General features: G+C 35.1%; 1 protein-coding gene across 3 annotated transcripts in view; it reads right to left on the reverse strand.

Annotated features, from left to right (window-relative positions):
- Nucleotides 1-24,081, reverse strand: part of Iqcm (IQ motif containing M) — a 503,902-nt gene that overhangs the window by 377,008 nt on the left and 102,813 nt on the right. For all 3 annotated transcript variants that reach the window (XM_010632730.1, XM_010632731.1, XM_010632732.1), the window contains exons 6-7: nt 12,389-12,479; nt 8,066-8,154 (exon numbers count right to left, since the gene is read on the reverse strand). In XM_010632730.1, coding sequence (XP_010631032.1) covers nt 8,066-8,154; nt 12,389-12,479 — 180 coding nt within the window. The remainder of the gene's footprint in view (nt 1-8,065; nt 8,155-12,388; nt 12,480-24,081) is intronic.

A 24,081-nucleotide genomic window follows, 5' to 3' on the forward strand; every position in this document is an offset into this window, starting at 1 on the left:
TCCCTATAATTTCAAATACTCTCAAAAATTACTTCAAATAAAAAATATCTGCAACCCATTTCTTGATACCATCAATATTTACTATATATTCAGCCTCTTGAAACTTCAGAAATTAGCCTTGCTGAAATTAACTAAATCATGTTGGTTTTCTCTTGGTAATAAGTCTACTATTGAACTATCTTGATCCAGACACACATTATTATAATGGGCTGAAAAGTTTTCTTACTTCTCCCATGTCTGTCTTAGAAATTTGCTGAAGACTTTTAATATCATACCATTCATTTCTCCCAACACGAAAATTTTGTTTACAATTTGGCACATTAAAAATATTTTTCAGGCCAGGGATTTAGCTCAGCAGTTCCACTGCCTGCCTTGCAAGCGCAAGGACCCAAGTTCGATCCCTGGTACCAAAAAAAAAAAAAATTCACGTTTTCCTAAAGAAGTCAAGATATGTTTCAGATAATAAAACTATTGTGTTTCTGTGAATTATCTATGAATAGGAGTAGCAGGAGATCATGAAAGAAAAATGTCTTTCCTGTTGTATTATTAGAATAATAAAAACTAACTCATAATTCAACATAAAAGCTAATGCTCAACTGTTGTACAACAGACAATAACCTTATTGATAAAATGTCAAAGATTAATTGCAAAACTCATTAGAAAGAAATATATGAGAAAAACCATATTTAGATAAAGTATATGAATAATACTATCAAAAAATATTTACATTATCCACGCTTTAGTTCATAATATTCTCCATATCACAAAGTGCTTATAAGTACTATACATTGAGTCACTTGAAATAGTCCAATTTTATACTGAAAGAACAAAAATTGTCATAAGTACCTATAAGACAATATGAACATACATAAAGCAACACAGAATAAAGGAAGAAGTACAGAAATAGGAATCAGAAGGCTGATACTCTCTGAGGCTTGAGCCAGTCAAACTTTCTAATATTTAGTTTCCTCATATGAAAATGGGGAAACTAATGCTGCCTATGCCTGAAGATCCTGTGAGAATTAAAGGAGACTATGTATAAATGATACATATTATCAGGGACCTATGACCATATCACACAAATTGTTATATTTGTTGTACTATCCACAATAACAAAAAAATTTTATATATATTAAATTTCAGCCTTTTAAAATCATGTTGAGAATCATATTCAAATAAATTAGAAGGTAAAATCATATCAGTAAATAAAATATATATGAGAAGATATTTGAGATAATAAAATCTGAGGAGACAAGTGGTCATAAGATTAAAAGGGCAAGTAGTAATTCTGAACATATATAAGCAATTTAAACATTGGGCCGTATAAATACTGGACATTCCAAGACTCTTCATAGGACTTTTTAAAAATTGTTGGACCTCTGGAGGTGTTCTGGTTGAATAGTGGTATTCTTCAGAGCAAAATTTTGGAGACATAAGCAAGTTTTTTAGGCTATAATTATCAGAGAATAGATGTAATATAATGGAGAGCAAAATTATTGAGGAAAAGAGGTCAAGGAATTGAAAAGCCAATGAATTAAAAGAGCTCATTTTTTCAGATGCCAAAACTATCAAGAATTATGACAAATGTTATAGAGAATGACAAGGATGTTGGAACTAAATCTCTTTAACATATGAGCAAATGGATGAAATCAATAATTACTATGAGAAAGAGAGATAATGGAGGATATAGTTGGACAACATACGATTTAAAGCTAAGAGTTCAGGGAAGAAGAGAAAATGGTCTGGAAATATCAATGAGGAACAAGGAGGACATGTGCTCACCTCCGATCCCAGAAGTGTGAAGGGTGAGAGAAAAAACCGCTGACATCACCTGAGAGGGTGTGAAGGAAGGAACATCCTCAGGGCACAGGTCGCACTCATGCCAAGAAAGTGAAGGGAACACTTCGAAAAGCTTAAGGATTTAGGTTTCTTACTGATTCCCTGGATGTAAGTTCAGGGAGCACAATACAAGGAGTCTAGGAGTGGGAGAGGTAGAATGATGAGGTCAGAAAGAAAGATAGAATATTATGGACAGGGTGGGGATCATAGTTGGATCTTGAATGTCCCTCATGGGCCATGTTAAGGGCTTGGTCCTAGCTCAGCACTACTAAAAAGTGGTGGAAACGAGGGCCCACTAGAGGGAAGTTAGCTCATTGAGGGTGTGCCCTGAAGCAGATATGGGACCCAGGCCCCTTTTCTGTCATTTTTATTTCCAGCTGCCATAAGGTGAGTAGGCATCCTAGTCCACGTGCTCCCACCATAAGGTACTGTGCTGCCTTAGGCCAGAAAAACAGCACCAAAAGATCATGGACCGAAACCTCAGAAGCCATGAGCCAAATGAACCTTTCTTCCTCACCAGATTCTTATCTTTTGTGTTTTGTCATAGTAATGCAAATCTGACTGACACAGTGGGGTTTAAGTGATAACAGGTAACTTGAAATCCACAGTATTTTGCAGACTGATAAAGACAGAGTTGGAAGGCATAGTAATGAGATTCATGCTAAGGCTCTATTCTGTGAACCTGTACAAAAATAAAGAAATTTTAATGTGAAGAGTGTGCAAGACCCTTCTCTCCTGCCAGTGACCGTATAGAGATGTTTTAACAGCTGAGAAGCAGTAACAGGGGAAGAAAATTTCTTACCTTCTCACTCTTTCCTTAAAGCTAATTTCATTCTTTGCTTGAGGATTATAGATGCTAAAATTAAAGCCCAGAAAGGTGAAGGCATATGCTATAGACCATGGACCTGACTAATACATGCAGAAAAGTGTGGGTTTCTATGACCCTCCTCCCTCTCACCAGGGACTTTCCTTTCAAAAAGTCTGTCACAGTAGTTTTCCCAGTAAACATTTCCAGTGTGAATGTGTTTTTAGAATCATGAAGACACAGAAAAAAGCAAAAAGGGTGCTACAGGAACATCCGCTTAAAAGTGACTACCAAATGTACTGAAATAGGAGGTCAACAGGCAGGTGCAAGGTCTGGAAAAGGATAATAACGGTGACAAGGGCATAAATGGGTGACCCCACAAAGGGCCAAATTATTGTGTTTACACACTTAATGAATTCATACTATGACTGGGTAGGTCAGCTAGTCTTGTAAGGAGGTATATCCTGCAATTTTTGTAATCTATCTTTTAATACAGAGTAACAGTGAGGCTACCAGACACCAATCTTTTAGTCTATTGTATTCTATAATGCATTACTCTAGGAAATGGTGGCTAAAAGGAATAGCAATTTTACTAAGCACCAAGAAGTATGACATGCACTTGCCAAGTACTATCAAAACACTCTTGAGTTTTGTACTACTATTATCTAACAGTAGAATGAGGTTTCCAGCTAGAAACTGGCAAGATTAGAATTCTAACCTCACTAAAGTAACTCCAGTCCCTTCACTCTTAAACACTATGCTAAGCTTCTTTAAAAGGCCAGGCTCCAAGAAGATGATAGATGACAGACAGATTTTATATATATATATTTATATATTTATATAATATACATGTATATAATTTGATTTTTATATATAATTTGATATATATATCAAATGGATAGAAATCAAAATATAATTTTCTAAATGTTTCTTTCCTTTTTCTTTTCATAACAACATTTATTTTTTAATTGGGCAATTTTAAGACCCTAGTAAATTACTATTCACCTCTGCAAAAACACCCAGACTTACATTTTTCTTCTTTTTTTTTTTTTCCTCATTGAGTTTATTGGTACATTTTAGGTATACAGTACAGTTACATTCATCATTGGGATCTTGTAACTTTACATGACAGGTCTTGGTTCTCATTTTATCCCCATAACCCTGCCCTCCCTTTACCCTCTCCTCCCTTCCCTATTTACAAAAATGTTATTTCAATTTTTTCATTTTCTCATATTTTTTTATTTTCCTTTATTTCCACTCCCCTACCCTTCCCAATTCCCCTACACCTTTAGCCCTTTTCTTCCTATTTCACATTGTCAATTATACCATTAGAATTTTATTTATAATTATAGTTTTTCAAACCAGAGAAACTACTCAGTATTTACACGTGTAATTTATTTATTTCACTTAAGAATATGACCTCAATATGCATCCATTTTCCTATGAATGACTCTAATTTCTCATTCTTTATGGCTGAATACTATTCCATTTTATTAAAAAACCACATCTTCTTTATCCAGACTCCAAATGATGGGCAAATGGGGTGTTTCCAAGTTTCAGCTATTACAAATTTGCTGCTATAAACATGGGTGCACATGTATCACTGTGGTATAATTCTTTTAATTCTTTCTGAAAGATACCCAGCAGAGGTATGGCAGGGTCAAATGGAACCTCTAATCCTAGTTCTATGAGGTATCTCCATATTGATTTCCATAGTGGTTGCACCAGTCTGCACTCCCACCAACAATGGAGAAGGGTTCCTTTCTCCCCACCAACATTTGTTATTGGTTGATTTCTTGATAGCAGCCATTCTTTTTGGGGTGAGGTGGAATCTCAGTGTTGTTTTCATCTGCATCTCTTGAATGACCAATGATTTGGAACATTTTTCATATATTTACTTGCTGCTTTAACTTCTTTGTCTGAGAAATGTCTGTTCATTTCAGATGCCCATTTTTGAATTGGGTCTTTATATTTGGGAGGCTGATATTTTGAGGTTTGTTTTTTTTGTTTGTTTTGTTTTGTTTTTGGTACCAGGGATCTAACTCAGGTCCTTGTGCTTGCAAGACAGGCAGCAGAACCACTGAGCTAAATCCCCAGCCCCAGATTTTTTGAGTTCTTTATATATTCTAGATAATAGTCCTTTGTATGAGGAGCAGCTGGTAAAAAATATTTTCCCACATTGTAGGTTTTCTCTTAGTTCTGTTGATGGCTCATTTTGCAGTGCAGAAGCTTTTTAATAAGATGAGATCCCAGTTGTTGATTCTTTGTGCTAGTTCCTGTGCTAATGAGGATTTGTTCATAATGTTTTTTCCTATGCCAATTACTTCAAGAGTTCTGCCTAACTCATCTTCCAGCAAATTTATTGTTTCTTTCTTAATATTTAGATTTTTAATCCACTTGGATTTTAGTTTAGTGCATGGTGAAAGATAAGGGTCTAGTTTTAATCTCTGGGAGGTTGAAATCCAGTTTTCCAACACCATTTATTAAAGAAGCTATCTTTCCTCCACTGAGCATGGTTGGCTCCTTTGTCAAAGATGAAGTAGCTGAGTACATCTGGAGTTGTTTCTGTATTGATCCAATCTATTCCACTGATCCTCAGGTCTGTTTCTTTGACAGTACCATGCTGTTTTTATCACAATGGCTTTGTAGTATAGTTTCAAATAGGGAACTGTTACACCCACTGCCATGTCTCTGTTGCCTAGGATGGCTTTTGCTATTCTAGGTCTCTTCGGGTTCCAAATGAATTTTTGGATTATTTTTTCTAGTTCTGTGAAATATACCGTTGAAATTTCTATCGGCAGTGCATTGAATCTCTATTGCAGTTTTGGTAATATGGCCATTTTCACTATGTTGATTCTTCCTACATTTTGTTATTATTTAAGTTCATTTTGTTACTTAATACACTTCAGTGACTGCTTCAAATGTTCACTGAAGCTATAACCAACTAGAGTTGTGACAATGATGTGTACAAAATTCTCTCATTGCTCAAATATTTTAGACCATAGTCTTAAAATGAACTAAAAAGTTATAAAAGCATTTTTAGAACTTTTCATTTTTTTAATCCAAGATTTAAAAAAATCCCAGGAAGACACAAAATGAAGAATGCACTGAGATTATTCAAAAAGAAAATTAACTTTTTTCCACATTTTATTTTTACAAAATAAACTGCTGGCCACAGCCTTCAGACATTTCTGAATTTATAAAAACAAGTTGCACTTACAAAACAATGGTTTAACTGAAAACAAATCTAAACAAAACTTAACATACAATAAACAATGACATATTCATTCATATTTGATTAAAGTTACATTTCATTTTAAAGGAAAAACATCAACCCTATAGCAGTTGGAAATGACAATTTCTATTGAAATTTTTTACACTTTCTGCATATTCAACCTTCCAACTCCCCATGAAGTTATATGAGTACTGAGAGACTTATAATATCATAAAACTAATAGCCTGCTCAACAATTTTGTTTTAAAGCATATAAACTGCATAACATTTTACTCAGTTTGATGGTGCTGTATCTCTGCAGTCTACATATAGTCAGTATTTTTTTAAAAAGCCATAAAAATAGTACCAAGTATATTACTTTCCCTAAATCATTTTCTTTTAGCAATAAAGTTTTAGTCATGCAGTATGACATGCACTTACAGATATCAAAATATGCTCCATTTTGTGGCTTCTCCTCTTAATTTATACCAATTCATTTATTTATTTAACATTCATTAATGCTTACTATGTGCCTGATGCAAGAGGTATAGAAAGTTTTGAGCTTTCATGAAACTATTATTCCCTTGGTAATTATTTCTGACATTTCAACACAGTATAGTTGAATGGGTAGAATCTTTAGCAAATCTCAAAAATTATCAATAAGTGACTGCCACTCTGCTCCTTCCACTCAATTTTTACAACAATCTGCAATTAAGAGGTAGGATTCTTTCAATGGAAACTTCCATCTTTTGTTTAACCCTAAACAAGTGTTAATCTGCTATATATAAAAAGATTTAAATGAATTTCAACATTCAGTTAAGCCATGGGAATTGCTTGCACCTTCTACGGATCAAGAAGCTCCCCTACAGGATGAAGACATGAGATTTCCAAGGCAGACGTTATTTGAAGGTAAAGGTTTTCATCATCCCTTAGATAACCCTAAATACAATGTAAATGTCAAAGAATACAATGATTTTTTTTTATGCTAGTTAAGAGCTGCAAACCTCAACTTACAGGGTTGTCAGATTTATAAGATTATTATCTACTAAAACTATTATATCCATTTTATGCTGCTACTTTTTTTTATCCTCATTGAGTTTATTGTTACATTTTAGTTATACAGTACAGTTACAATCATTATTGGGATCTTGTACCTTTACATGACAGGTCTTAGTTCTCATTTTTCCCCTTGTCCCTGCAGTCCCTTCATCCCTTCCTCCCCTCCCCTTTTAGAAGCTAATAAGGGAAAAGAAAAGAATATGAGAAAATGAAAAAATTGAAATGAAGTGTTTGTTTATGCTACTTCTTATGTGAATATGTGCCAGGACTTATTTCTGTAAATAGACATGCAATTCTAGATATATTTAACATACACATACTATTCCATTGCCCTGGGAACTCAAGTTGTCTAATCAAAGTATTAAAAGAATTTAGCTATGGATCAATATAACAATCAAAATTGGAAAATGGACCTCATGCAGGTCATCCAGATTCTAATAAAGTCACAAGTTTTAGCAGTTGCATTGAATACTGGCTGAGTTAATGAAAATGTAGTCCATACAAACTAAGTTCGAAAGTGAACTTCCACTTGATGCTTGACAAAGAATGGTAAAATTGAAGAATATCTCAATTCACAAAATAAAGAACATTTTATTTTATGTAACAGTGCCTTGAGCATACAAAGAGAAGTTTATTCTGCAAATTTAAAATTTCTTCCAACATCAATCAAAGTCCCACTGTACAGGAAAAGTTTTCTTGTAATGACAGCCTGAAGCCCAAGAACAGGAGAGACAACTTAAAAAGAGGAAAACTACAAAATAGTTCCGTTGGATCAGTAGCCCCCTAAGTCTTCAAATAGTTCCAAGGCCCAGAGTGTTTCTTAATCACACTTAAAGGACTTTAAAGAATCATGTACTCTGTTTTGAAGAATTTTATGTATTTTTAAAGCAACTATAACTCAACCATAGAGAACTGTGCTAAATTATAAAGGATTTCTCTCCATAATTTCCTATGACTTTCAATATTCACACACATTTTTAAAAATTTGAATCCAGGATTATTAGCAGTCATTTTCAAAAATTTCTTTATCTTTTCACATGGTTCTTGAAGTGAAATATAAAGTGAATAACTTCGGCATCAGTTATGTGATTTAAACATGAGTAAATAACAACACCGTGTTCTTACTGGCATTTATGTAGTGAAACTCACCAGGTTCTTTCTGAAGTCCCATAGAAGAGGTGATGGGAAGGAAAGTCAATTCACAATGGGCAGGAAGGGTATATAATGATTCCAGCATTCTGTGTGCAAAACGAAAAGTTGGATCTTAGAGTGATTTCATTTTCTCCATCTTGTGATACAAATCTTTAAGAATTTACTGGGTTAAATTTCAGCATTAGTCTCCAGTCAACAGAATGTAGACCTGTTACCTCCTCTATGACTTGCAGAATAAATATTTATTATTGAATGGAGATAAAATAATATTAGATTTTACTGGTTCTGAACATGGATAACAAATGGGAATACCTACTGGACAAAGTTGCCCCATCTAACAAAAAATCAAGAAAATTAACGAGAATTATATCAGTACTTTACAAAAGATTTGAAATAACAGGTTGTCCTTACACAAGTTAGAGAGCTTCAATCGTGTCAAATGAATCAGGAATTAGTACCACATACAAACTTTACAATATGTAGAAAAGTAAAAGGAAAAAACTAAAAATGACCCCTAATCTCATCACCCTGATATTTTACTAATAACTAAAAACACTAAAAATAACCTATAGGTCAGAACTATTCTAAGTGTACCACATGTAATACTGATTTAATTCCCACAAATATCTAGCTATTGCATTTACTATTTTTATACTCATTTTATAAATGAAGAAACTAAAGCATTTAGGGATTAAGTAGTATATAGTTCACAATGTCCTGGCTGGAAACGGGTATAGCCAAGATTTAAAGTCAGGAGATGGGGCTTCATAAGTGACATTACTGTTTCATGCTATATCCCTTTGTTATGGGTGGTATATAATATATAATTCTTCCATTTATGTGTACATAGATGCACATGAAATTTCTAATACTTTGCATTTAGCATTATGTTATGAATACCTTAAAGATGCACATTTTTATTTTGACATCCTATTCTGTATTGTGTTGATTCAATACACTGCTGATTTATTTACCAGGATGAAAATCTTTTAGCATTAACATTTGTGCACCTGCTCAATTATTTTTTTTCTCAATTTAGACACCTACAATGAAATTTCTAGTTGAAATGTTAAATAGAATGTTATAGAAGATTTTAGAATTTTAAAATATTTTTCTCACTATAAAATGAGGGCATAGGGCTAGGGATTTAGCTCAGTGGTTCTGCCACCTGCCTCACAAGCACAAGGACCTGAGTTCGATCCCCAGTACCAAAAAAATTAATTAATTAATTTAATTAAATGAGGGCATACAAGGGAGAAAACTGGAACTGCCCCGTGCAGAGCTTGACATTTGATTGAGAGTAGGTACTCAATAACTGTAAATAAATAACCAATTTATTCGTTAGTTTAACTGTCACTCATGGACAGCTCCATGGATTTGACCAAAGGACTTCCTTGAATTGTGCCAAGGGAAAATATGAAAGGCTTGATTATGTAGATAGTTGGCAAAGCTGCCATTTGGAATTCTAGAATTTATTTATATGCTACCAAATGGGGCAAAGATACATTAATCAGTTTGCTTTGCTTTCTAATACAGTTTGTGGTCCATGGCTAAGGATTACTTAATCTCTAAATTAGAACTAATTGCATTTTTCAAAGATTCACAAATAGCGAAAGGTTCTAACAGAGCTAGAAAATTCATTCACTCAAGCAAGATATTTTAAAACATTAATGTGAAAAGACAGAGCTGCTTCAGGAAATTGGGAATGACATGAGGCATGCTATCACTACATTATAATACCCTCCCTTTGTTATTAAGACGATCAGAGTAATCTAAACAGATTATCATGTAATGCCTAAGAAACTCTCACTGATCAGGAAACTAGGGAGAAGACCAGTCTCACCTGCTTGAATTATACAATCTGCATTCATTAACAGAAATTCAAGTTGTTATTCTTTCAAATGCATCAAATATCAGCAGATAAAAAAATCATCACTAGTAAATAAGTAGTAAGTGAACTTTATTGATGGAAAAATAACATTAAGGAAATTCTAAGTGAATTTTACTGATGAGATATTTGCATTTAAAATATACCCTCATCTACCATTATTGTCCTAAAAGAGTAGTTTAGTGTATGACAATATTTGAATTTAGGATTTAAAGGTACATTTAATAACTAAAACTTTCTTAAGAATAAGTATGAAATTGGAGAAATACTCCATTTGGTTTTTCTCTCTGCAGGTCAAAAGGGAAATATGAAAAAAGAAATCACATATTTATAAGATTCTGTCACATTTGTTCACATTTTGTCCAAGAAAATTTCTCTGCTTTGGCAAATATTTTATGGTCTACATAAAAAAATTGTGTGTCACCTTAACATTAGTACTATCCAAGGCATCTTGAGGAGAATGTAAGTAGTTTACAGAGGTCTATATGACTTGAACAGGAACCATTCCAAAGTCTCAAAATGAGCTGGGCAATTTGTGCTAATTAGTCCTAGAACCTAATTGTTAAGAATCCCATCCTTGATTTCCTAACTGATTAATTTTCTTCTGTTGCTTATATCCTCATTGCCAAGTTTACTTATCTTCATCATGTACAGAAGCAGATTTCAACAGAAATTTAAGATCCTTTTTTTAAATTTAAGCACAGACTTTCAGAAAACCTGAGTCACCACGTCCCCAAACACTGCCTTATCTTTTCTGCAGCATTCCCATCACACTTCTAACATTAATGAAATGAAGCTAAGTGCTAAAGTAAGAAACAAGTTACCGCCATAAACTGGCCATAAATAAAGACAAGGCGGCCCCAGTGGATTGAAGTTCAGGCTTTATGGGCCCAGGGCTGGCTCTGAAGTACAGGCATTTGCTCTTAATTTCAAAGGGTGGTGATCTTCCTCATTAAGCAGGACACGTTTTCATTAAAAATGGGAAATCTGAGTATCAGGAGGCCTTTATCTTCCACCAGTTGCGAAGAAACAATTCTCTGAGAAATATTTAGACCTCATGAGAAAGACATTACAATAAAAAGAAGAAGTGCAGGAACTCTATTATATACTGGAAGATACAAAACACTGCTCACACACAATAAAAAAACTTTAAATAAATGGGAGAAAAAAGATCTTACACCTGATCAGATTTTTTTTACTAGCGAGTGCTCCACTTACTCTTATGACATTATTATTCTTGCTTGGATTATTGGCCTTACCTAAATATACTGTACCAAAAATGATTATTCAGTGAGTTCAGTTAACTTTCCTAGTTATAAACACTTACTCAAAATTCTAAACTCTCTGACTTTCTTTATTAACCACTATTCACAGCTACCACTCTGCTAGAATAACATTTTTCCAGGAATTGGGTGAAAACAGAAAGGAAACTATTAAAAACTACTGAATTTCCAATACAATAAATTCTTTCCCTTTTAATTAGCATCTGCACTTAACACAGATAAAACCAAACCTCCAGTGTTGAAGGTGTATGTACATTTTGCTCTTCCAAGTTTGATTACATTACACTTAAGCCAAGCAAATGGTTAGACAGAGCATGAATCTTTGGTGTTATACACAATTTACTGCATAAATGTTGGAGGACAAAGGATATTTTTTAGCCATGGCAGCTCTTTCTCAAATTATGATTAATAGTTGCACTAATTACCCCAAATTTCTGCCCATGTTATATTAATAAATTAGTGTAAAATACATCATTGAAAAATTCATTTTAACAGAGCAGTACTGACATTCTACAATATAAAGGTTCTTACAAAACATGTGCTGCTGGCTGTTGAGAGTCTATCTGTAGCCTCAAGGCCAGTGGTTATGTATACAGTTTTGAAATTATCTTGAAAATGGTGACGCAGTCCTGCAGAATAATTGAAAAATGTAACCAACCCATCTCCAGACACTTTTGGAAAGCAGAGGCAATGCTCAAGATTCCTGCATTCAAACTATGTACTGTTGCATCAGCTTCACCTTCTGTTAGGAGAAGACTAACCTTTAATTATTAGATTTAAAAGGGGAAATTATAACTCACTCTTCTCCATAATTGCGGCAAAAGAGTTATTAAAATTCCAAACTTATGTAATATTATCATAAAATATGGCATTTTTCTCAAGAAAGACACAAATTGGATTTGAGCTTATGCACTGTAAAACCCAGATGGTTTGCTTAACTACTCAGACATCCTCCAGTTCAAAAGTTAATGGAACTGAAAACTAAAAATTTGATAATTGATATGCTTTGAGAAATTCAAGAAAAAAGATAAATTAGCCCAATGCATAGTGTTAATAGATTGACCAGGAACTATGACTACTGGTCAGGGGATAATGGCAAAGAGGAATAAATATATAAATATACAGATGGATTAGCTGACTATATATTACCTGGACTTCCCAGCATGCTGTTGCTTTTCTTTTTCCATTTTTTTACTCACAGATTCAATATCTGTCATTATTTTACCCAGCTTTACTTGTTCTGGAATTTAAAAAAAAAAGCTTTAATAGTATAATGCTATTAGTTTTCAAGTTCTAAATGCACTTTTAAAATTAAATTGCAAATCATGGATTTTTTAATAAGAAGAGAGACAAGATTCTTCAAAAAAATTACTAACAGATACTCAAAAAACACATTTGCATGTTTTTTTCACCCCCCCACTAAATGTTGTGCAATTACTAAAATTTAGGACTGAAAAGTATAAAGTAAATGAACTGCATATATCAGAAAGGAGACAGCTCCCAGGAAAATGCCTACAACAGCAAAGCACAAACCAATGAATACAAACAGCCTAATTCATACACATCAGCATTGTCTTCATTAGCATCATAAAGCTTAGTTTTCATCGGAGAATCTGCTATTTTAAACATAATTTAGCAAATAATTAGTCAATGTAAATAGCAATACTGAACATTTCAGAAACCTCAACATTTAATAGAGTAAGACTAAAGTCCACAAAAGGTAAAGGTCTTGCTTTTCAAAAAATTATATAGGGCTGGGGATTTAGCTCAGTGGTTCTGCTGCTTGCCTTGCAAGCACAAGGACCCAAGTTCAATCGCTGGCACCAAAAAAAAAAAAATCTAAAAATATTATATATAGTTAATAGATTCTAAAGAGAAATGTCCACCAATATTTTAACATACTTATTACTCCTACCTTATACAGATAATGAAATGAAAATATACCTGGAAATGTTACAACAAAAATAATCATGTTGCGTATCTACCGAGTACAATTTTAGCTTCTGGAGTGGATATTTTACAAATACAGATAAAACATATATAGCTGAGTCACAGAGTGTATGGCTCACATGCTGGGTCAAGTTCCTGATAATACACACACACACATACATACACACACACATACAAACACATGCAAAATGAAACCAGGTTATGAAGCACACACATTATGATGATGTTTTTTAAACATTACAAACCACAGGGCTGGGGATTTAGCTCAGCGGTTCGGTGGCCTGCCTTGCAAGCGCAAGGACCTGAGTTCAATCCCCAGTACCAAAAAAAAAAAAAATACAAAATACAAAATAGTTATCATTTCAATGCCAATAAAAAACAGGAAAACAGAAGATCACACTAGATGCATTATGTAACTTAGATTTAAATGTATAACAGATTATACAATTTTCAGAGAAATGTAGAACAGAACATTAATATTTATTGACCATTTATAATGTACCCAGAAGTACTGGTTAGTATTCCCCATGAATTATCATCTCCTGTGAGCTCAGAACAGTTATTTTTGGCAAACTGCTGTGATAATTCCCTTTTATACATGAGGAGAAGCAGCTCTCAAGATCTTGAAGGTGCAGAGCCAGAATGCATCCATCCGCTCTGTTCTACTGAAGTGCCTCATTGCAAACTGGTGCAGCTTCTGCCTGGCTTATATCAGAGGGTGACTACACAGCTTCAATGACACATTCTATATAGAGAGGCACATGGTAGATTGAAGAGACAGCATATTAAACTTGAAAAAGTAGAGTTCAGGAAACATTTTGTCTTAAAAATAGAAATTCATAAAGAATATTTACCATGTGCCAACTGTGCTAATACATATGAACACGTACATATGTATATATGCATAGATGATAGATACATACATACACACATACATACATAGATCCTATTTCATTCTCACAACAATTCCATCAATTTGGTACAATTATTATCCTTATTTCACAGACGAGGAAACTAAAGCACAAAAGTGATTAACCTTCCCAAGCATACACACCTAACAGAAGAACACTCAAACCCAAGCAGATGACTGCGAAACGTGCATTCCTCATCACTTGGTGCTCAATGTGCATATTTGTCAATTTTATGAAACAGCTACTTAGTGAAACAAGAATAGCTATGCAACTCCTACAGAGGATGTAGGGTAAAGGATGGCAAAACTAAAAGCAGGAGCCACAGCAGTAAAGTGAAGAGGAAAAAAAAGGAGGAAAAAGCCCTCAGAAGCACAATCCGGACATCTAGAGAGCAAAATCTGCAGTGATGGTAAAGGCCATAAGGTTTCAAATGAAAGAAAAACAATGGCAAAACCTGAAGAAGGCTTTAGAATCTGCTGAGGTTTTTTTTTTGGTTTTGGTTTTGTTTTTTTTACTTAGCTTTGTCTTTCAAGGCAGGAATACTACTAAATGTATGAAGTTGGGTAGGAAAGAAATCAATGTAGATCAAGAGATCGCAGATGCTCCTATCTGAACACACTGGGAACTGAAGACACGAGAGGGAGCAGATTGACTCCACGTGTGGTAAGGATCTAAGAAGTTCAGAAACAGAGACACTCCTTAAGGATTACGTTATTCTGGAGATAATGTTGGGAAAGTGAATCTTCTCTAACGATTGCATGTTTATGAAAATTTACACGTATAAGTGCACTGGTCCATTCACTTGGGAACCCACAAGAAAAGTATGGAAGAATGCTCCAGCAGAAATTGTCAGTACTCACCTGATTATACTTGTGCTCCCCTACATTCCTCCAACTCCCTTACAATTGGTTTGAGGGTGTGTGATTAGATTCGAGCCAATGCAGTGTGGCCAGGAAAGATGTAAACCACTACCAGTCCTGAATCTTGAACTGGTCTTTCAGCCTACTCTTTCCCTGCTACAGTGCCCTAGGAAGTCTGCACCCAACAGTAGAGATACAGTATGAGACTACCGCACTAATCTGAAGCAAGTCACTGAGAATTTGGGATTTATTTGTCACTCAACAAAGCCCAAACTATACTGTCTGATAATAACAGCAAACTACAATTAATAATGGTTCCAATCTTTGGAGAAAAGAAGGGGACAGTTCTAGGGGACTTTCTCTTTCAACATTATATACTGTATGTCTGTATTTAAATTTTTATAATGAACTGATGTTGCTATCATCACACACAAAAAAAAGATTTGCCCATTCTGAAAACAATTATCAAAACCTTGTAGCATAATCCATCTAAGTTCTAAACTAAAAGCACTTTACAGTACCATTTAACTAAATCATGTTAGGATGAATACAGTTACACCTCTAAATAACAGTATAGAATTAAAGATGATGTCTAAAAGGCAATTAAAACATGAAAATCCAACATCAGTTCTAATTAGCTCAGCCAAGATGGGGAACTAGACATATTGCATGACAAACTGTAACATCTCTGAGTTTGTGACTGTTCCCTCTATGTAAAATCTAGACCGACTTCACAGAAGTCTAGGATTTCAGTTCAGGAACATGAATTATAAATCGCTTCTGATTAGAATAATCAGTTAAGCAGTAAAGGAGAGATAATCAGGGAGATTGGAAAAGAAACTGCAGGTGATGACATTCGGGGGCTTGGCAATAAGATCAAGGAACATAAAGCAGCAGAACCGCCAGCCAGAGGACCCAGCTCTTAGCAGTACACACTGTGCTCATCTCGGAATTCTGCTGGGCTCAACCATTTATTTGCCTGGAGTCAATCACCCATTGAATTTCCCTCACATGTGACTTTTTCATGTCTCCTTCGGGGGCTTATTCTGCTTTGACCAACTCTGGCTATTGTAGATGGCCCACAGCTTTCTTTCCTTGGCCACATTCTAACACTTTACTGGAATGATTTGGTCCACTGCCATAGCTACATTTATTACCTAAATGTACATGGGCACAAATGCAAGTACCTTGCTCGGGCCATTCTTGAGCGCCATGTTTGAATAATAAACTATCTCTACCTCAGCCTGCATATTTCTCTCATAATGGACAACACTGCAGTCCACCTATAAATTTAGAAGTCCTCTTCATACTCCCTCATCCCCGCACATAACCAGACATGAAATCCCTCCCATCCTCTCCCCCTCACACAGACCCTGATCATCTCTCAGAGGATTTCCACTTACAATAACAATGCTTTCTAATCCCTCCTCCATACTTTCCATAAACAATACTTCATTCCCACATCATGGAATTTTATCACTGTGCTTTCTAATGTCATTTTGTAGTGCTAAGAGAACATGTTTTGTATAACTGCCACTCTTACTTTACAAACTAGTGTGCAGTCAACTTTCATAGTGTTCCATATTCACCTGAAATTATGTATAATCTCAGCTGATAGGAGCACTGTTCTATATTTACATAATAAGTCAAGCTTGTTAATATATTTGCTCAAATCTAATATTTTATATCCTTTCCATGTGTGTGCATATGTTTATATAAATGCATAAGTGGGCATAACTTACACTTTGCAGAAAATGTGAAAGTAGGTGGCAAACAATATGACATTTTACCATTAATTACTTCATCATATAGTCAGAAAACAGCTACATCTTCTGCAAATTCACAATATCCTCTCAAGAAATTTAACTCTGACACAATACCATCTACTACCTGTATTCAAAACATCTTTTCTAGATAGCTCTTCTAGATTTTTTTTTCTAACACAATCTAATCAAGGACCACATATGTCTCTTAGTTCAACTTTAACCTAGACCTGCCCTATCCAATACCTAACAGTGTATGACTACTCAGTCCTTAAAATGGTTACTCTGGATTAAGTGCTGTGAGTATAAAATATACTCTGGAATTCTAAGACACTAGCAAGATATACATTATCTAAATATTTTATAGTGACTCTATATTTAAATAATATTTCATATATGAGAGTATTTCATTGAAATTAACTTCATTTCTGCTTGTTTTTAATATGGCCACAGAAAATGTTAAATTCCAACTTGCATCATCTTTACCAGCACAGCACTGTCCCAGAACATTCCCCTTGTAATGTTTTAGCTAGAATTATCCTGAAGACAATCTGGATTCTTGTTTATAATTAAATTGAAATTAAACATTTTTGACAGGAATACTAAGCATGTGGTATTGTGTCCTTCCATTACAGTACATCCAAATACAATTCCCAAAAGAATTAAAAGAAACATACCACACAATATATGCTCACCCATGTTTACAGTGGTAGTTTATAATAGCTAAAATCTGGAAACAATCCTATTTCCCATCAACTGGAGACTGGATAAAGAAGATGTGTTTTGTGTTCTTTTTTTTTGTTTTGTTTTTTTTAATAAAATGAAATACTACTCAGCCATAAAGAACAAGAAACTACAGAGATGTATAGCTAGGTGGATGCACATTGAAGCCATACTTTTAAGTGAAATTAGTAAGACACACATGTGTAAATACCGAATAGTTTCTCTGGTGTGCAAAGCTAAAAGTGTAAATAAGGATCAAAATGTATAATTGATATTGTGTAATACAAAAAAGGTATAAAAGAGTAGAGGACACGTGAGAGGTAGGAGAAACATAAAAAGGGACAAGAAAAATATGTGAAAAGGAAAAACATGCAAACAAAGCCTTTGTAAACAGGGAAGGGTGGAGGGGGTGAAAGGAGGGCTGAGGAATGGGGAAAATAAGAACCAAGATAAGTCATGTAAAGGTACAAGATCCCAATGATGAATGTAACTGTATTGTATACCTAAAATGTACCAATAAACTTAACAAAAAAAAAAAGCACATTGCTGAATTTGATCATTTGATTAAGGAGGGCACTGAGAAATCTTTCCATTATAAAAGCCCACTTTTTCTTTTTGTGGTTAGTAATCGTTCTCTGGCTGATTCTTTGAGTCAATGTGAAAAGGCTTTTGTCCAACTGCCTTTCGACAGTAAGGTTTCAGTGTCCACTAGTAATTCTTAACTAAGTCACTCCTGACCCTTATACTTGAAAAATATTATTTTGTTATAATTGTATCATTCCTTCTATATTTTTAAGCTGGCATTCATCTGTAAGGAAAATTTTTCCCATTCTTTTCCTCTGTTTGAGTGCCATTATAGACCCATCAATTTCATTTTACTTAAGTGTGTTATAATACACATCCATCGTTCCTCAGTTTGATGCTCACAGTGCCAAAACTGGTACACAGAACCCACTGAACTCTTGTGCCATTTCACCATGCCTCCTGGACGCTGTAAGCACTGCTTCTCATCATCACAACAGCTCGACTCACTTTATCCTTCCCTGTCCAGATCTAGTGAGGTATCCAGGAAGCAGCACAATTATCTCTTCTCTAACAATCTTTCTTCCATAATTTAGTGTTTCTTAATTAGAAGCATCTGAGTAGACTTACGTTAAAATGTCAATACATTCCCCAGGTCTCTTATTCTTTCATATTTTCTATCTCTATGTGCTCCGTTTTCTCAATTTATTAAAATTTATTTTATTCTATTTTTGATTAATATCTTAATTATTATCGATATATTCCTGGTGGTTTTGTTGGTTATCAAACCTTCATGAATATTTTTAAAATTTCTACCTCATTCTTGTTTATATGTTTACTTATAAAATACACTAAATTTACTTCTTTCTATTCTTTTTTTTTCAGCTTTAATTGAGTTTATTGGTACATTTTAGGGATACAGTACAGTTACATTCATTGTTGGGATCTTGTACCTCTACAACAGGTCTTGTAATTTACTTCTTTCTATTCTTTTTTTTTCAGCTTTAATTGAGTTTATTGGTACATTTTAGGGATACAGTACAGTTACATTCATTGTTGGGATCTTGTACCTCTACATGACAGGTCTTGGTTCTCACTTTTTCCCCTTGTCCCTACTTCATTCTATTCCTTATAATTCAAGTATCTATGATCTTTGTGAATGTATTTCTAGTTTTTGGGAGGGTGCTCACTTTGACTCCTGATGGCTTACTTCCTCATACACTGAGTTTTTACACCGTAGATTCATATTCTATAGAACCGGGGATTATTTACAACCCATGTTCCATAGCAATGGAAATTAATGTCTTTCCATAGGCACGGAAATTTGTGTTGGATGCAATATGGGATAAGATCTATTTCTCAAAAAAAATTTGCTTGATACAGGCAGCTGAGGACATTTTCAACTCATCGCTTCAATGTTTCACTTTTGGGATTACTGAGATAGTGGTAGTAATATTAATTCTGATCAATCCCAGTTGAGCTTGTTTTCCATTATGAATTATAAAACTGTTTTTCCCTTCTCTCAGCACTAGGGCTGAGAGCTTAGTTTCTTTACCTCTTTCTTCTAGAGAAAGTCCCTCTGCCTTTGATTTAGACTTTCACTGATGGCAGCCCCTTTCATAGATTCAGGAGCTCAGATTTGGGGAGTCTATGACCTCATTCCCCATCTTGCATGTGCTAGAAGCATTCCTTCTGTGTTTTATTCCTTCAAAGTGCAATAAAACTAAAGTTCAAGTTCACCAAAGTTTTGCAAATCTTCCTACCCGATGCAGAAGCAGGGCTCCATCTAAGACACCTTTTCGGATTTGTTCTTCTGTTCATTCATTTAGATTCTTAGGTACTCTAAAAAATGTATATATATTTTAAACAAAGGAATGCTTGAAATACTTTTCCTCATGTTGTTGGTCATATCCATTTCAAGACTCAGCTCAAGGGACGCTACAGTGTTTGATCTATCTTAATTAACATTGAAACTCTTTGTAGCACTCATTGTTTCCTGTTCTTCCTTTTATTTAGTCTGTAAACTCTTGGATGTTGTGGGCTGGGACTTACTCCCCTTGAATTCTCAGCAGATAGCTTTATAATACCTAGCACATTCATCAAATATTTGTTGAAAGAATTAATAAATAAAATATTTAATACCATTTATTCATTATATGGTCTTTAACGTTACTGTTTATGTTTGCCATTGACATGCGTTGACTTTTGTTAATTTATTTTCTCAGATACTCTACTATATATATACCTTCTCCCACCTCCTTCAAAGGGGAAGAGAATCACATTTCTCTCCTGACCTTCACGAAGCATGAAGAATACTATCAAGTTCCACAATAAAAAAACACAGGAGCTCTAATTCAGGTCACAAACATGTAAGAACCATCAATCAAGAGTTAAACTCCACCAATGTGTTACTGGGAATGACTTTTCTAGAACTGAAAGTTGGGATAATTTAGAAATTGATACCATGAAAAGGATTGTGCTCTCCACCACAGACATCTTCTCATGGAGACTAGACAGGAACTTTCTGCAGAACACTGTTGAGAGGACTTTATGCTGAGAAAATGATTGGGTAAGAAGAGCATTAAGGTCTTTTCTATAGAGACTTAGTGTTTCATGCCAGTCAAATCCAGATCTTTCCCATTTAAAAAAAGATATGACTTTGTATATACAGTGATAATGAAATAGCTTTTCACTGTTCTCATAAGACCCATTTAAAGTGTAAGACCTATTTAAATTATATTCCATTGAAGCGATTATAATAAAATTTAAAACTTAAAAGTGTTGCAAATTTATAGACAGATTCATTAGTCAAGAATGACAGATTGCAATTTACTGACATTTCACATTCTAGTGTGTGGGCTGGGTGGATGTCATGCGATTTTTCTACTGTTGGAATTTCCAGCACATGTGTGTTATACAAAATGCCAATTCCTCACTAGATTGTGAACTCTGGTGGTTTCTTGAGGACAGGGATTGTGTTTTATGTATCCATTTTTTTCAATCATTCATTCCACAGATATTTATTGAATGCCTACAATGAAAGGCAGTCTGGCAGGCACTAGGAATGCAAGAAATAACCTGATGGTCATAAAGCCTGCATTCTGGGAAATAAAACTAACTACAAATAATTGAGTGATTCCAATTACAATACTTTGAATCTTTATCTTCATTATCTCATGAATTTAAGACAAGGAGTTAAATGTATCCTTTAGTTTTATAATTGGGATACCAATTATCCCCTAGTGAGACAGCTGAATCTCTACGAAAGTAAGCATCATAGTAAGAGGCTTAACAAAACTGCCCCAAAGAAATGTGTTTATATTGATCTTCCCTAGGACACCCTCTCCAACAAACAACAAAGATATAGCTACAGTTCAATAACTCCCCCAAATCTGGGCCTTTGTTCAGGCTTAATGAATCCATCGGGTTGGAAAACACTGGTGTATACCCCTAGTCAGCCAATTGTGATCTTGCCTTAAATAAGATTAAGACAGTGAAAACAATAAAGAAGCCCTTTAGGAAACAATTCTCCATAAATATTTTCACAATCAGAAGCTCCTAATGAAGGAATGAATTCTAATACCTAGATTAAAAAAAAAAATACTTGAACGATAACCAAGCCATGGAAGTTAGGGGCCTCAAGGGAAATTTAGAAGTACCTTCCCTGGAGCCATTTATTTACCTTTCACAGAGTAATGCATCCAGGGACCTTCACCTCATCTTCTCTCTGAAGGCTGGACTTGTTTATATTTGTGTGGCACATACTCTCCCTGCCCCTACCACTGTGTCCAGTTGACGTGGACAAATATGACAAATGGTCAAAACAAATCACACGATTGGTAATTTCAGAGTTCCTCTCCTGTGGTAATAACACCTGCTCTTACTGCATGAAGAAACTGAAGCAAGATACTCAGACTACTCTCTGATCCACAAGCCACATGTTTCCTGTTAGGGTGGATGGATGGAGAGACAGATATGTACATACGTAACGACGCGAAGCTTAACATAAGCAAGACCCCTTTTCTTCTGGTCTCAGTGGAAGACTTCAGCACTACTCTCTTTTAGCTCACAACTGGACACCTATGAACCCCTCTAGTATCGACATCTTGTGGCAATTTTCTCACAGATCAAACGTTTTTTAAAACAACACACCAAAAGTGTTCATTTCTTCAGGAAATGCACATTATGGGACATAATACACTGAAGGTGAAGAGCAAGAGCAATGAAATCAGCAGTCTGCTGCTCAACCAGCAGCCTTTGGAAAGGCACCTGGTCTCCATGAGCTCCCGTTTACTCATCCTTATCACTGGAGGATGAACTCTCAGAGCAAATTGTGTTATGACGTGTTAAAGAAGTCAGATACCATACTAAAAACACATACAGCACTGAATGCGTAAACATTCGAAAATGGAGGATAGTTACTATTGCCATTTATACCTTTATTGTGTCTCTTGCTTTTCATCGAGCAAAACATAAATTCATGAGCTCTTATTTCACCTGGCAGGGCTCCTGCATTTACAAAGGACATCACCACGGATACCCTACTGAAATCCATCTCTCCTTCCCCTAGTGTCTCAACTTGGGAAAACAAAAGATTTAGTCAAAACCCCAAATCCCTCATGTTTCCTAAAAATGAGGCATACAAAAGTACAAATGGTGTCTCAGAAATAGACAAATGCATAGAGGCACACTCTAAAATGGGCCCTCAAATTTTGAGAAGTCAAAAACTCATTTGCCCTCCACTGGAATACTGTATAATGAAGGGAAGGGCGGAACCCTCAGCGGCGGGGGATAGATATTAAGAAACAAAAACAGCAACATAAAAGTAATGTAATGACCAACACAAATTACACGCATGTGTTATAGAGGTTAACAAAGAATACAAAAATTCTTGGAGAGTCCAATATACCACATCCTCTTATCAAACCATCTAATGTCCTTCACATAGCAAGGAAGAGATTCAATTATAATTGTATTCTTTTCCCCAGATCTTTGAGATAGAGATGTTTGTAATCACTAAGATGGAGCTGCTAAACATAGAAAGTGCTAACTTTAAAGCAGTGGTGGTGAGCCTATGGCACGCATGCTGCAATCAGGCCGTTTGCTAGCCGAAAGCTTTAAATGGCTCCCATCATTGTCAGGTCATTAGGGACCGTGAGCAATGCAGACCACTCTTTTACTTATTTAATTTCCGGGCATTCGGCATGCTGCATCCTGCAGCGGAGGTGTCATCTCCCCTGCATGCACACACTGAACCACTGAGCAGGGCTGTGCAATGTGTCGCACACACTCTGGCACCTCCATTACGTACTTCACAGCTTTAGTGTCACTTCGAGGTTTTGAAATGTTTCACAGTTATTTGCTATATGTGGGTGCCAAAATTTAAAAAAAAATCAGCCTATATCACCAAAAAAGATACTGCAAGAATAGAAAATGCTTAAGAGTCAGATGGGAATTTTTGTTCTATTAACATTCTGAACTTTGTCAAGAATCGATTCATTTTTATCAAAATCTGATTTACTTTTTTTACAGATGCATGGGTGCATGCAATTATTTTTCCCACCACACGGAGTGCTTCTAAAGTTATGTCTTTATTTCTGTAGATAAGATTCTATAATTAAGAAAACTGAGAATGCCACACTTCTTTGCTAGACTCACATTTTGTGCATATGCTCTATCACAACAAACCTCAAAGCCTCAATCCAGTCACCTGATCCGATCCGGCATAAATATGGAGTGAATTTCTATGTGTATATCTTGGTGCACGTTTCTGTTGAATGTGTTAAAGTCAATCTATCTAAACAAAGAACGACTTATATCTGCCACCAAAATACATTCATTAAGACGGATAACGCACTGAGCAATGTGTTCACCAAATGACAGGCATCTTGCCATCCATTTCTGTAAGGCAACAGGACAGATGGAGACTTCCTGCCCTTCTTCTCCATGTACTCTTACTGACTACCCTCAGGATTTACACACCAGATATACACCAACAGCATTCTGGCATAACCTAACCACAAATAAACAAGAAAACAAATAAGTAAAGACAACCAAGACTCACAAAAGAAGCCTTTCACGTCAGAGAATTGTCTAGAATAAGCACCTGGCAC

The sequence above is a fragment of the Fukomys damarensis genome, unplaced genomic scaffold (genome assembly GCF_012274545.1).
Source record: "Fukomys damarensis isolate Sample0158 unplaced genomic scaffold, DMR_v1.0_HiC HiC_scaffold_38, whole genome shotgun sequence".
NCBI lineage: Eukaryota > Metazoa > Chordata > Mammalia > Rodentia > Bathyergidae > Fukomys > Fukomys damarensis.